Below are 13932 nucleotides of genomic sequence, written 5' to 3' on the forward strand. Positions count from 1 at the left end.
ATAAACTTATTCATTCATTCGTTCGTTCTAGGTGGCAAAGAGGGATGAGACCATTGAACCATTGGAGGCCTGTTGTGACCATTATGCAAGGCAGTTTGAGGATATAAGAACTGAAATTCACACAGAATTAGACAGCACAGTTAGGGCATCTAGAGCACCATTTGGCCAGTTATTTTGGATCAGTTTCAATTATTGTGGCCTGAGAATGTGGACAAACTGCTTGAAAGAGTTCGGCCAGCAACCTGCCTTCTCTACTCTTGCCCATTGTGGTTTATAAAAATGATCCAGAGATAATGGGTTGGGTTGGGTCCTGGGAGTGGTGAATACCTCACTTAGGGAGGTGCCACCTGCTTTTAAAGAGGTAGTGATGCAACCTCTCCTTAAGAAGACCCCCTGCACCCAGAAGTGTTGCTAATATTCCCTATTTGGGCAAGATGCTCAAGAGGCACCTCAACTTCAGCCATGCTTGGAAGAAATGGATCACTTTGACCAGGGGTGGGCAAGGTCTTGGGGGCCATTTTTGAGGGCTGTACTGAGGGTAGTTTTTTTAAAAAAAATGCACTGTTTTCGCAGCAAAATTCTGTGATCCTTTAAACACTCCATAGCGGCAATAACCTGAGCATTTTAGTGCCTCATAGCTTATTTTTTAAAAATAAATAAATTCAGGTCTGGCAGTGGGGGCTGCATGTGACCCGTGAGCCATGTGTTGCCCACATGGGCAACAATCTGACTTTCGGCTTCAGTATGGTACCAAAAGTGCCTTGCTAGGCCTGGTTGATGACTTCTTGTTTTAAGGGAGGGATAGGGGTGTGTGGTTCTGTTGATTCTCCTTGACCACTGAACTGCTTCTGATACTATTGACCATGCTTTTCTCCTGAAGTGTGTCCATGGGTTGAAAGTAGGGGCACTGTATTGCAGTGGATCCACCCCTATCTCTGGGTCTGTTTCCAGAAGTTAGCAATGGGAGGCTACCATTGAGTGCAAAGGGAATTGACCTGTGCTGTCCTGTAGGGATCCATCTTGTTCCCCATACTATTCTAGATCTTTATGAAACCATTGGGAGGTGATAGTTTCATTGGGAGAAAGCCACTAGCACTGTACAAACTTCACTCATTTTCAGTTCAGTTTTCACTTTGCTTGTGACACAAGGCAAATATTTTACTCTCTGTTATAATTGATTTGGGCTGAAACTACATGATGCTAGAAAACTAAATATTTTCAGATTTCAAAAGGAAACTGTGTTGTGTTTACTTCTGTCCAATAACAAAGAGGTTGTTAATATTAAGATACTGCATTTTTTAGCATTTTTTAAAAGAAAAAAGATTAGAAGAGAATGTAATCACTTTAATTTCAGCTTTCCAAATATTTCTGTGCTGAATTACACAGAATTTTTAAAGGAACTTGCCTTTCCATAGCTTTATTTTTTCTTTTTAAAAAGTCTGATAAAGTATATTACACAGAGGGTAAAATTCATGTTTTTTGCTAAGTTTTTTTTATAAGTTTCTTTCCCTTGGGTTCACTCACTGTGAATATGACAGGAGATAGAAGAAAAAATTCAGATGATCTTCCATGGACTCTAAATAGATTGCTGTGTGTCAGTCATTTGGCTATATATCTTGTATATGTACTCCAACCTTTGTCGGAGGGAAACAGGTGCAGTTATTTTATACAAGTGAGAGAAAGAAGCTCACCACAGTATAGTAGCAATCAAATTTCATGAGCAAGCCATTTCCATGGGTTCCCCTAGCTGGTGTATTTCACTAAAGAATGTTGAAATCTTAATTTGAAAAACATATACATTTCTAGTAACTAAATACACATTTTAAAATGTAAATACCATATGCCTAATTTGTTTTGTCAGGGTTGTTTAGATCCAGCACTCAAAACTACTTTTCAGAGCTCCTTACCTTCTGGAAAAGTTGTTTACATCTAGTACCAAAGAAAGAAACTAGGCACAAAGCCAGATATGTACCTTTTTGAAGTTGTATGACTGAACCAGGTAAAAGTCTAGGTGTTGTACAAAGGTCCTAGAGCATATGCACCATTTTATTTATTCGTATAATTTCACATACTAAATGCATAATTATCCAGTCTATAAGCACAAAATTATTATTCCAGAAACCAATGAAGAATTGGCATTAAAAATAAATAAATATTAGCGCTCAAGGTACAGACATTTCTGTTGCACACCCTATCTGTTAATAGATCCATTGGGGCAATTTCCGAAGCCTTAAATAACCAATCTCTAGGAGGGGGTTCTAATATTTTTCCAGAGCTACAATAGTTTTTATGACAGTACTCTTACATTTGTATGCAAATAGGATGGCTTTTAAAGCAGACAGTTTATCTCCATTGACCTTCCTTGATATTAGCATAAGCAAAGGGCAACATTAGTATATGTGCCTTTGCAAGTTAGCCAGTCTGCTTGGCTACTAGTTGAACCTGCATTCTAGATAAGTGAAACTAGTGGAAAGGAAGCTAGACACTATATAGTAAAAAAATAAATAAAAGCCCAGAGTTAAAATGCTAGATCGGTTTAAGAGTATTACATTCCCTCATTTTATGGTACAACCTAGATTTTTTTATTTCTACTTGGCTTGAATAATTCTATTTGACATTAATGCAGTCTTTCAGTGGCTTATGTTCAGCAAGAGAACAAGAGAAAACTATCATTGTAAATATCTGTTAAGGTATTGATTGGTTACTAAAATGGAAATGGCTTGATGCATATCTTGTGAATTTTTATGAGCAATATTGAGATGGCCATGTATGAAACGAAATTATTTAAAAAAATTACTGGTAGCGGACAAAAAAGATGGAACCATTTTTAAAAAAAACAACCAAATTTATGTCAGAGGGGTACTTGGAACCCTTTAATTTCAGTGATGAGTTAGCTATTTCATTTCAACCAGAAACTATCACATTGCAGGTCTAGAAAATAGTTTTTTTTTTACTGTACTAAAAACGTGAAACAGCTTTATGTATTGCTGTATGTACGTTTGTTTCCTTTTGAGCCACCTGTGTGTGAGACTCTTCTTCCCACCAGTGATGAAAAAAGCATGCAAAAACATTTTAAATTTAAAACCTAACATAAATTATGTTTTAGCCTGTGCCTGCTCCCAACAGTTAGAGAGTCCTTTGTACTTACCCATAGTACTTACCCACATCTTGGATGTGCTTTTCTTTGCATGTATATTTATGTTATTATTGTAGTACAATAATATTTGATGTGCAAAAAGTAGAAACTCTTGAATTCCATGCTTGGTAGCAGGGCTGGATTTATTCGTGTTGGGTGGCTGGGACTTTTCACATACTCTGGAGTAGGGGCTTGGTCCCCATCATCCCTGACCATCGGCCATACTGGCTGGAATTGATGGAGTCCAGGAACATCTGGAGAACCGCAGGTTATTCACCCCTGCTCTGTAACATTTGCAGATCTGTGTGTGTGTATTCAATTTTTTAATTAGTAAATTAGTGAATATTATTAATCACTATTTAAATGCCAGTGAAACTCTTCTATAGGAGATTATTCTTCTGAGAAGTATCTTCAATCCATGATGTGTTAATCTACTGATGACATACTTTGTTCTTAAGAAACCTCTCTTTCTATAAACAAAGTATCAATACTTAAGTATTAAATTATATGTCGCCAAAATGACTTGGTGAGCTCCAAATGCCTGCACACCGAAATGCTCTATTGTATTAATTATTTGTTAATCATTTGGTTTTTTTAAATTGCACTTTGCACTTGTCTATTTTCCTTGTAACAGCCTTGTAAAGAAGCTGATGAGTTGGTATGGGGTCTCTTTGGCAATGTAGTAACTTCCCATTTTTTGTTTTTTGTTTTGGTAGGCACTTAAAATAAGGGACCGTTGCAATTGTCCTTCCTTGCCTAGCCAGGATCCACGCCTTATTTTCAGCCTGAGCATGCAGCATCTCCTGCAAGCATCCAAAGAGGAGGAAGGCCCAAATGCTACTCATCATGGTCTTGACAAAACAAAAGGGAAACATCTCAGTAAAAAGGAGAAGATGCCTGTAGACATTGCCGGTGGTAAAGACCTCTCAAGGTGAAGGCAGAAATAACTCCTCGCATTAACTTTACCCAAATGTTCGTTGCACAGTAGTTTTTCCTCCCCCTTTTAAAAATGTTTTAAGGATTTGAAATGGCAAAATGAACAGACAGCTATGAATCATGATCTTGTGACAGTGATGTGTCAATGGAAACTCAACTCTTGCATGGACATGCAGAAGAATACTTCAAATGCACAGTGGAGGATTCATATGCTTGTTGGGAGCAGTTTCATAGAAGAGCAAAGAAAACCCTTGTTTGCATGTGTGGGGTGGCTCCCCACATAGCACTGTATGAGCTGAGAGGCTGCAATAGCAAATGCTTGCTCACAGGGAAATGATAGCTGTACTGTCAGAATTGAACCAGCAACAAATGTGTCATTTCCAGATAATGTTGTAATTGCCAATTTTTGTTCTCAATATTTCAACCGGATTTTCAGTGAAGTATTGGGTGGAGGACAAATTTTGGAAAAGTGGAAACATTGCTTCTGTCTAAATACCTATACCTGGCCAGTTCTTGCCGTGTGGTTTTAAGTTATATCCACTGTCTTATGTCATAAAACGAAGCAGTCTTCCTTACCTATGTAATACATCTGTATTTGCAGTAAGTTCAGTTACCTCTGTCCACCTTTATTTGAGAAATAATGATAAGAGTTAAAAGAAGCAAGAAGCAATCAACTGATCCAGTCGGCTAGTCAGAATGGCACCTAATTGGTTGGCTTGCTGCTGGGGTTCTCTTGTTTTGTACTTTAAAAAGACAGATTGGGTCATCACTTCACTTTAAAGCAATCTCAAAGGACTGTGCAGTTAACCTTATAATGTAAAAAAAATATGTTTGTGTGGCACAAGGTGAAGTTTTGGCGGTTAATATCTGACAGATAACAGAAGAGTGTGGTAAATTATTTGTCAGCATCTTAAGTAAAGAAGATGCTACTTGAAAAGTTAAATTAGTTATACTAGAACCTGTTCTGAACACATCAGGGCTTAGATGGCCAGTGATGGGTGTTCCAGGAATCTTGCTGGAGTTGAGCAACATGCTGTGTGATGCCTGCCAGGCATTTTAAAAGCAGCCAGGCATTCTCACACCACATCATTTAGAGATAGTAATGCTGCTCTAGAATAAGTGCTTTGAAGCATAATTTCTTCAGTATTCCTGTTTGGAACCTAATATTTAAGCCTTTATGCCTTTCTGTTGCCCTTGTAAAGTCCCTTGTTTTCACCATATGTTTCCGTTCTTTTGAATACGCCTGTAGTCATTTCTCAGTTGTGGTTGCTAGAGTTCATTATACTGCTGGCCAGCACTGAGAGAGTTCTTGGTGTTTTGTCCTTTTTAGGAGTTCATGGTTGTTGGAACATATCCCTTATCTCAAACGTTTGCTTGCTCCATAAAAGAGAAATCCCTAGCTCTGTGTAGTTTTGTAGAACAAATACTCACTAATGAATACTTCGTGTGCTATAGCAAAAAGAAATCCCCATATTTCCACCATTGGTCAACCATATGTTTTCTGTAATATTTGATGAATATCGACAGTATGCATCCTTATTAAATCTATGAAAACCTGGAAAAAATTGGAGGGGAAGTGGTGGAGGTTTTCTTCCACGTTTTTCTGAGGAATGTTTCCAGTGGAGAAAATTGAAAATAAAAAAACCAAACTCCTACACAATATTTTTTGTTTCAGAATGATACATGAAAATAATGTTATAAAGAGAATATTGCTATAACCATTTGTACTGCTGCAATATTTCTAGATTCAAAGGCTAGTGATGTAATAGGTTGGCCATTGCATTTGTCTATATTGTATGTTGGAAAATAATTTTGAAATGTTGTAGAATACAGCGTCTTCAGTTTCTTTGTGAGATTTGGATCTGCCAAACATATTACTCTGCAGCATTGTGGCAAGACATTTGTCCAACAAAGAACTTGTCTCCTCTTGCTTCTCACTTGTCTTGAATTCCTCCGTCAAGTGAAATAACCTGGTGCATGTTTGAAAGTACGTACATAAAGTCAAGGAACAAACAGTGAAAGAGTTGAGAAGCTTCTTTTAATTCATGCACACTTTCCAGATTCTGCAATTTGTAAATCTCAAAGTGAAATTCAGAATCAGCAGCTATGGATCTTTTACACACTGCTCAGATAAATACATTTGAAATGGTCAAAATGAAAATAGATGATGCCGCTGTACAGTCCCTGAGTTTGCACATCACTTTATGCCCACAGTATCATGGTCTACTAATCCACAATGAGGACAAGCTGTGTTCTGGTTCCTGCAGCCTTTTCCTTCCTGCTTCACTGTTCTGCTTGAACTTAGCATTAGTAGGTATAGCATTGCGTCTGAACGTGGGACTGTGGTTAATTGCGTATGAACAGCTTTAGACCAGGGTTAGTTTTTGGCTTACAAATCCCAGCTTGTTTGAGTGCAATAAACCATAATCCTGTGCTAGTGTGAGGAATAAACAGGCTGCACAATGTGCATGCAGTACATTTTGGTTTAATAAGCCTGTATTGCTGGCTTAAAGTGATGTGCGAACACAGCCGTATCATTGCAGAATTTATTAGACATAAGAGATGGAATTTGAAGCAGTCCTCTTGTTAGGGCAGAAATATGTTTTCTTGTGAGACGGCACAGCAAAGTATTTCCTCTGTTTTAAATTGCTTCTCTTTGTTTGGATTTTGCTAAAAGAAAGCATTCAATATTGACTGTGGACACCATCAACTAACAAGCTTGTAAGTTGTAGTTTGTTGACTGACTTTAGCTGAAGAACCTGCACTTGCTGGGGAATACTAACACCTACCTAATTTATCTTTATTTGGAGGAGGAACTTTCAAGGTTGGCTCTGCTTCTGATTGCCAGACCTGATTCTGTGTCTCTTGATTTAGTGCATATTGTTCCCAAGCCTTCTATAGATCATTATGCAAGACACCATCGGCAACAGGTAAAAGACTCACCTTGACCATTTCCTGTCACTTCATTATTTTTATTTGTAGTGACAGGAGGACTTTTGTTGGTTGTTTTTTAAACTGAAAAGCTTAGAAATGTCCTCAGCTATTTGGACACTTGTCACATATAAGGTAAACAGAAAAGCACACTATGATAGATTCCCTCTGTCCCCACAGGTTGTATAGCTTATACCGTAAAACCTGATATCTCCTTGGGGGCAAATTTTATGTTACAAGTAAATGTGTGTGACAAAGTCCTGGTATTTTTATTTGCATAATACATATTTCTTTAAAAAGATACTTTAAAATGTATGTATGCACTTATTTACGTGTTGCATTTTTATCTCATAATGCTCAGTCCACATGGAACTCCCATAGCTGCTTGCAAGCTTAACAAATTTATACAAAAAAATTCAAATAGCCATTACATTTTGAAATCTTGTTGAATTTTTTTTCTTAATTTCTATGCAAAACCAGCTCACAGAACCTTGACCTTCTGTGTAATATCTGAATACTTTGTTATATGTTGTACTCAGTTGCTAAAAGGTGCTTTATGAATCAGAAACTAAATTGTTTTTGGATAATAGAATGCCCTGTAAAATAACACTCCATTTGACAGACCCCAGTTTAACTACAATGAAACACAATTTTGATTCCTCTTGCGTTCTGGTCATTCTTTGCTCAGGCAATGCAGAGCACTTCACTTTGAATGCCTCCTCTTTTAGTGGTTTCCTTAACTACACTGGCTGACGGAGTTCATTTCTGCAGGGTTTTTTTCTTTGCTGATATCATTGTGCTTGGTTTTAGAAATTTGCTTCATTTTTGTATAGCAGTGCAAAAGCAATATTACCAGGGGCTTTTGGAAGTTTAACTAATGTACACACACACACACACACACACAGATGTATACAGTCATTCTTCATTAAATGAAGTAATTCCATGGGAGATCATCTAACAGCATAATAGTGGTCTCTCCTTAAAAATAACCTTGCAAATAAAGCAGTGTTCGTCGCACTTCCATATTGGATGATCCCCAATAAAGAAATTGCCAAAATCTATGTATTGGCATTTATAAAAAGAAAAGCATCATTCTCTTGGAGAAGCTGGGTTTACAAGCTTGGATGGTTCAGTCACTGTCAATTTTTCTTAAAGAATTAATAGCAATAGGCAATGAGATCTGGGCCAAAGAACATACATGCTCAGGACTTTTTTCAAGAAGCTGTTGTGCACTGGCTTTATTAGAGTAAGTGGGGAGGCTGGTCATAATGGGAATGTTTGGGAACCCAGAGTAGGAGATCGGGTGTGATTGGTTGAGATCCAAATAGCGGAGTGAGGGTTTTATCCCTTTTCTGCTCCACAATGCACACACATGCACATATATACGCATTTCTCCCTACAATCCCATGAGAAATACCAGTTTTCTGTAATAGGAAGACAAGTGAAGCGACATTAATGAGAAGGGGGATACAGGCACCATATGGTGGCGGCAGGAGCAACTGGCAGCTGTTAAATGTGCCGATTGCCTGACAAGACCGGAAAGCATCCAGCAGGCTCCCAAATTCTTGCATGTGTTTCAGGAGGAGACCCAATACCGTTTCACCTATATCCTTGTGTTTTTAATGGCAAGATGCAGCGCCAGAAGATCATAGAAAATGAGGATTTGTATCCCAAATTTCAAACAAAAGTTGGTCATAATGAATATTTCTGTGCCCTTGATGATTTATTTCTAGGACATCTCTGTAAGACTCCATTTGTCTCTCTGCCTGCTAGGATGATCCTTCTGTGATATTTTTTCTTCTTCAAATAATTCTTTCCTACTCATGTTGTAGCCTGTTTACCCCATTATCAGGTAGTTGCAGCGAACATTGTAGCACTTAGGTGGCCTCTGCCCTTGCTCAAACACTTCCTCCCCCACTGTCTTCTGCATTCGGTTTAAGGCTTGAGGTAATTAAATTTCTCTCTTTTTCCCTCTAGCAACATTGATCTATATTGGATATTTAGACTCCAGAGAATCAAAGCTCTTTATTCCTGCCTGGAATACGTTGCCCTCAGATTTATTCCGTACGTGCATGGAATAAATGAGGGAGGACTAATGTTCTGGAGTCATAGCAGCAAGATTTGTTAACCACAAGATGGCAGTTTGACTGCCTCGGCTAGACTCTTGTAATTGATGTGTTGCAACAGCTTAGTTGTTAGTCTGGTTTTGGCAAATCGTCAAGATGATCTTTCGTTGGGGCTTTTAAATAGTTTTAAAAGTGAGACTTTGCTGCTGCCAAAGTATGCCCATCCTTAAACAGAGGGCTTCTTGGGAACGTACTGTATGGGACTGTAGTATCTTGATGGTTTTAATTTTTGTGAACCGCCCAGAGAGCTTCGGCTATTGGGCGGTATAAAAACGTAATAAATAAATAAATCTGATGGTATCCATATTTCTAAGAGGTTTCAGATTCCCTTTCACTTGCCCCTAGAGGAGATGTGGGTGTAGAATTACATGCAATCTTAATAGAAAATTGGAGGTATGAAACTTTGTTGTTGTAGAAAATGTAATTCACTGTGGTTCTGTAACAGATGGGTGCGGAGGGAAAGCATTGTGAGGGAATGGATGGAGGCTGACTGGAGCTGCACACATCTATGAGAAAACAGGGTCCAAAGATGTCATAGCTAAAGAACTGTGGAAGAGCCCATGTTTTGACAACTCTATATAACATCTAGAAGCTTTCTGGGCACAAACTTTGGTGTCGGTATAAGCCAATGAAGCCTTACATGATGGGGGCTCCTCAAGAATACTTTTTGTACTCTGTTCAGTTGGAATTTTAAAGCTCTGCTAAAAAGACTATATTGTGATATCTTCAAAAAAAAGAAAAAGAAAAAAAGTTTGCACTGTTCTAAATACCAAAGAGCATAGAGAGAGGGACATTCTTGGTGGTTGCCCTATGGCTATAGAATTCTGCTCTTTTGAGTAGAAGGACATTAAATAGTAACAGAGGACATGCAGGAGCTCTGAATTTGAATCCCTGGAACCTGTAGTTAAAAGGAGCAGGTGATGGGAGAGCCCCTGTCAGGCAAAAGAGGCAAAAGATGGATGAATAGCCGGAAGTGATCTAAGGGCAGGTTCTTCGGTTCTATGAGGATTCACTGATGCCCAAGGCAACATCTTCCCCAGAAAAAAGTTCTGACCTAAGCTAATGAATGGTGTTTGTGTTAATCTAATGCATTTTGTGTTTCTTACGGCATGGGCCTGTTGCTGCCAAAACACCCAGAACTTTTACGCCCAACCAAGGGTACACTATTCATTTCCTTCTTATCATAGAAGTTGAAGAAGACGGGTAAAGGTAAGAACAACCACCTTTATCCTATTTTTCTGTGGAGGATGTCCATGGGATCTCCGGACAAGCAGCAGACACAATTGGGTCTCTAGTGCAAGATCCTCAGCTGGTCCATAAAACTATGCATGATTTCTGTATTTGCCAAACATGAAGGGACTGCTGTGGACCCACACAACTGGAGACAAGCACGAGGATAAGACTTTAGCACCATAAGGCTGCAGTGAGTCCCATTGAATTTTATGGGACTAATGAATAAACAGGCATAAGCTTGTGATCTTTTTCTTTCAAGACTGGGTGTGAGAGGTGATGCTGGCACTGAGTGGGCTAAGACATGCATAATAGTTATTCCTGTCCTGATCATGACATCAGAAATGCTTTTAAAAAAGTGGCCGGGACTAGAGTTTGTTTTGGGTCTTTTTGTTTTAATGATATTTAAAGCTAAAATAAAAGTACAATAAGACACATTCTTGGGTCATCTGCTTTCTTGAAAGCACAAGGATAAGAGATCCTGAAGGAAAATTACAAAAGTACAGGAGACGAACCTACCTTAGGTCTCCTGAGATTTAAAAGAATGGCCCGTGCATGTATTGGAAGGTTTAAGAAGCATTGGATTTTTCTGCCAGTCCTCAACAAGTGCATGTGTTTTAAAGCAGGATGATATAAACTTCTTTAGCTGCAACTCCGCACTTGCCAAGGCCCAAATAGGGAGGTCTCCCAATGAAGAAAAGGAGTAATTCAAAAAATGCCTGTGAAATACTGTTGGACTGATTTCTTTAGTGCCTGTAGCTCCTCTCTCCAATCTTTATGTGATGATAATTCCAGTGACAAATGTGAAAAGGGAGACGCAAAACACAGCCTGAAATATGTATCTTGAGGCCCCAAATGACTGATGTTCTGCAAAATGAAGTACCCTTAAGAAATCACTCCCTGATACCCCACCCTTTTTCTTTTTTAAACTTCACAGAACAACAACAACAAAACTTTTCCAGAACCATCATGGGAGCCCCGTTTCATAAATGCAGCCTTTCTGTGGCTGTTCCTTCTCCCCATTTTGATTTACACCACCACCTGCCTGAATAGAAGCCTTTCTCTTATTTATGGCAGCAACCACACTTCGCACTGCGGACTTCATTTTGGATGTGAACTAAAATCCGTTCCTGGCTTTCAGCATCAAACTTCACCATTTGCTGGCACTTTTAAAAAGGATGGCTTCTGGGTGAGTGTTAAGTAAGGAACAACCTTGGAGGAAAACCCCTCGATTTACATATGTATTCTGAACAGATACATGTTTAAGTCTGACTAGCGCACAGTAAGATGAATCTATCCATCATACAAGTTTAGTGTAAAAACCTATATTTGCTTTTCTTTCTATCCATACAGATTCGATCACCATAGCTGGTTTGTCATTTGCTAAATACATGGGCTCAGCTCTCTGGGACCCCAGCTCATCAGTTACCAAGTGAGCAGCCTGTCACAGAAGCGTCGCATATCATTTATTACTGTCAGGTACCCAGAGATCAGAATCTTCCCTGAGCTTCTTATCCTTTGATGGCTCGGAAATAGAATGGCTGCAAAAACCTTGTGCATAAGAATAGAAAGTGCAGGGCACGGAAGCTGGGTGAGGTATTATTCAGGGCCTACAACAGGATTGGATATGCGTGAATACATTTTTGTTTTGCTACCGATTCCAACATTTAAAATGCAATCTATGTAATGCACCTTGACTGTTTCTGGGGATTCATTCACGTAGAGACCTTAATGTACTGGCCTAATGTTTCTAGATAGAAACATGTCTGCTGCCTTTACATTTTAAGAATTCTCTTATTTTTAACGTGATTTTCTGTTACTGTCTTACTTTTAAATATGAACTGTGTTTTATATTTAAAGCTATATAAATAAAGTTCCAGCAGAACTTGAAAGCTACTTCTCAATGGACATTTGGATAAAAGATGGATAGCACAGACATTTAAACTTTCCTCCACGTGATGCATTCCAACCATCTCCAGGGACACGCTTGCAAAGAGCCCCAATATACAGAAGCAACTTCCAGAAGCATATTGGGTGAAATCTCTCGCTGCAATCAAAGTAGTTCAGTTTGGGAGGCTGAACCTGTACACATTTTACCTCACGGATTCCAGGGATTTCCTCCTTAGCCTTCACATCTCTAGTCAGGAGGTTTAACTTGACCGGTGGCAGCCTCATGTAGTTGTTTATGGAGGTGGGAGAGACCTTGTAAACATGGGGATTTTCCAGTAAGGAAGGTCTCCCCTCTCATGGTTGATCTGGCCTAGAATTCTTCCTCTTTCCTTGACAAATAAAAATGTTTGTACCACAGTTTCTCCTCCTGATATTTGAAAAGCCAATGCAAATGGGGTTCAGGATAACCTGAGGTTTGAGATGTTGACATACTGTAGCCTGCACTTGTCTGGGATTCCAAAGCGCTGGCCAAGGGATCAAATCTGACTCTCCTGAATCCTGTGCTTCACGATTCCCAAGGGAGCCATGCCCCTTCCCCTCCCCCCCCCATCTATCAATGGTTCGTTGGTTTCACAGCTTATGTGCAGCTTTCCCCATTTGAAAAGGTTGACATGCCTCTCTTAAGGCTAAGTTTACTGGCAGGAAGAGCTTTAAGTTAAAATGCGCTGGTAGTTTGACCCCACTCCTTTGGTCCCACCCACCACTGAAATACAGCACCTGGAAGCTTCTCTGAAATGGAATTTGGGCCCCGGGCTGCAAGGAATTTGGCCTTCGGACGGTCAAGAGAAGAGCCTTCAGTGTGGTGGCCCCCTTCCTATGAAATTGCTTGCCTTTGGAAGGCAGGCAGGCACCAATGTTGTATTCTTCCAGCGCCTCCTGAAAACGTTCCAGGAAGCTTTCCCTGAATGTCCGGCCGCAGTTTTATCTGTACGTTGTTCTTATAAACATTTAATTTTTAATGGCAAGCAGTGTTGACCGCCTTTAAACTCTAAACTTTTTTATGGTGTTTTTATTTTGTTTTTATTCTATTATTCTATTTGTTCTCTGCTCCAAAATCTTTGGATATGGAGCGGTATATAAATATTGTAAATGAATAACTGAGTTTTGCACCGTGCAACCATGACCCTCTCTCTCGCTCTCTCGGTGTCCCAGGCATTCTGTCATGCACTGGGTTGCCCTCAGACCACTCCTTTCCCAGCTTTGCTTTCTCTTTCTAAAATGCTTCTGCATAGGGGAAGAACTAACCAACCCTGTTTATTGAAGTGTGTTTCTCTCAGCAAGACGTCACCATTCTTCCAGGCAGAAATTACTGGGGGCTTTTCCGTTTAGGCTGGTTATCGCAGACTGAAAGCTCTTTAAGCATATATTGATAGTTGCTCACTTTTATCAATATGTCTTAAGAGACCACTAATACTGTGAATGCTCCGTTTGGCGTCCCTGCAGCCTGCCAGTGCAATGATGCATTACATTGCTCCTCTAGGAACAGCAATGTCTCCATTGGGCCCAGTATTCTGCTATTTGCCTTCTGTCACATGAGAAACACAGATTTTTATACAATCCTTTTGGAATTCTTCTGTGCAGGTTAGTTGGCTATGGTTTAGTGAATGCTCCGGTAATTGGTTT

General features: G+C 39.4%; 1 protein-coding gene across 3 annotated transcripts in view; it reads left to right on the forward strand.

The window, feature by feature from the left end:
• The window catches only part of OMA1 (OMA1 zinc metallopeptidase), a 34895-nt gene extending 27059 nt beyond the window's left edge, over nt 1-7836 (forward strand). For all 3 annotated transcript variants that reach the window (XM_063138365.1, XM_063138356.1, XM_063138375.1), the window contains one exon: nt 3853-7836. In XM_063138365.1, coding sequence (XP_062994435.1) covers nt 3853-4071 — 219 coding nt within the window. In that variant the 3' untranslated portion in view covers nt 4072-7836. The remainder of the gene's footprint in view (nt 1-3852) is intronic.
• Nucleotides 7837-13932: the final 6096 nt, after the last annotated feature.

Source organism: Elgaria multicarinata, chromosome 1, assembly GCF_023053635.1.
Source record: "Elgaria multicarinata webbii isolate HBS135686 ecotype San Diego chromosome 1, rElgMul1.1.pri, whole genome shotgun sequence".
NCBI lineage: Eukaryota > Metazoa > Chordata > Lepidosauria > Squamata > Anguidae > Elgaria > Elgaria multicarinata.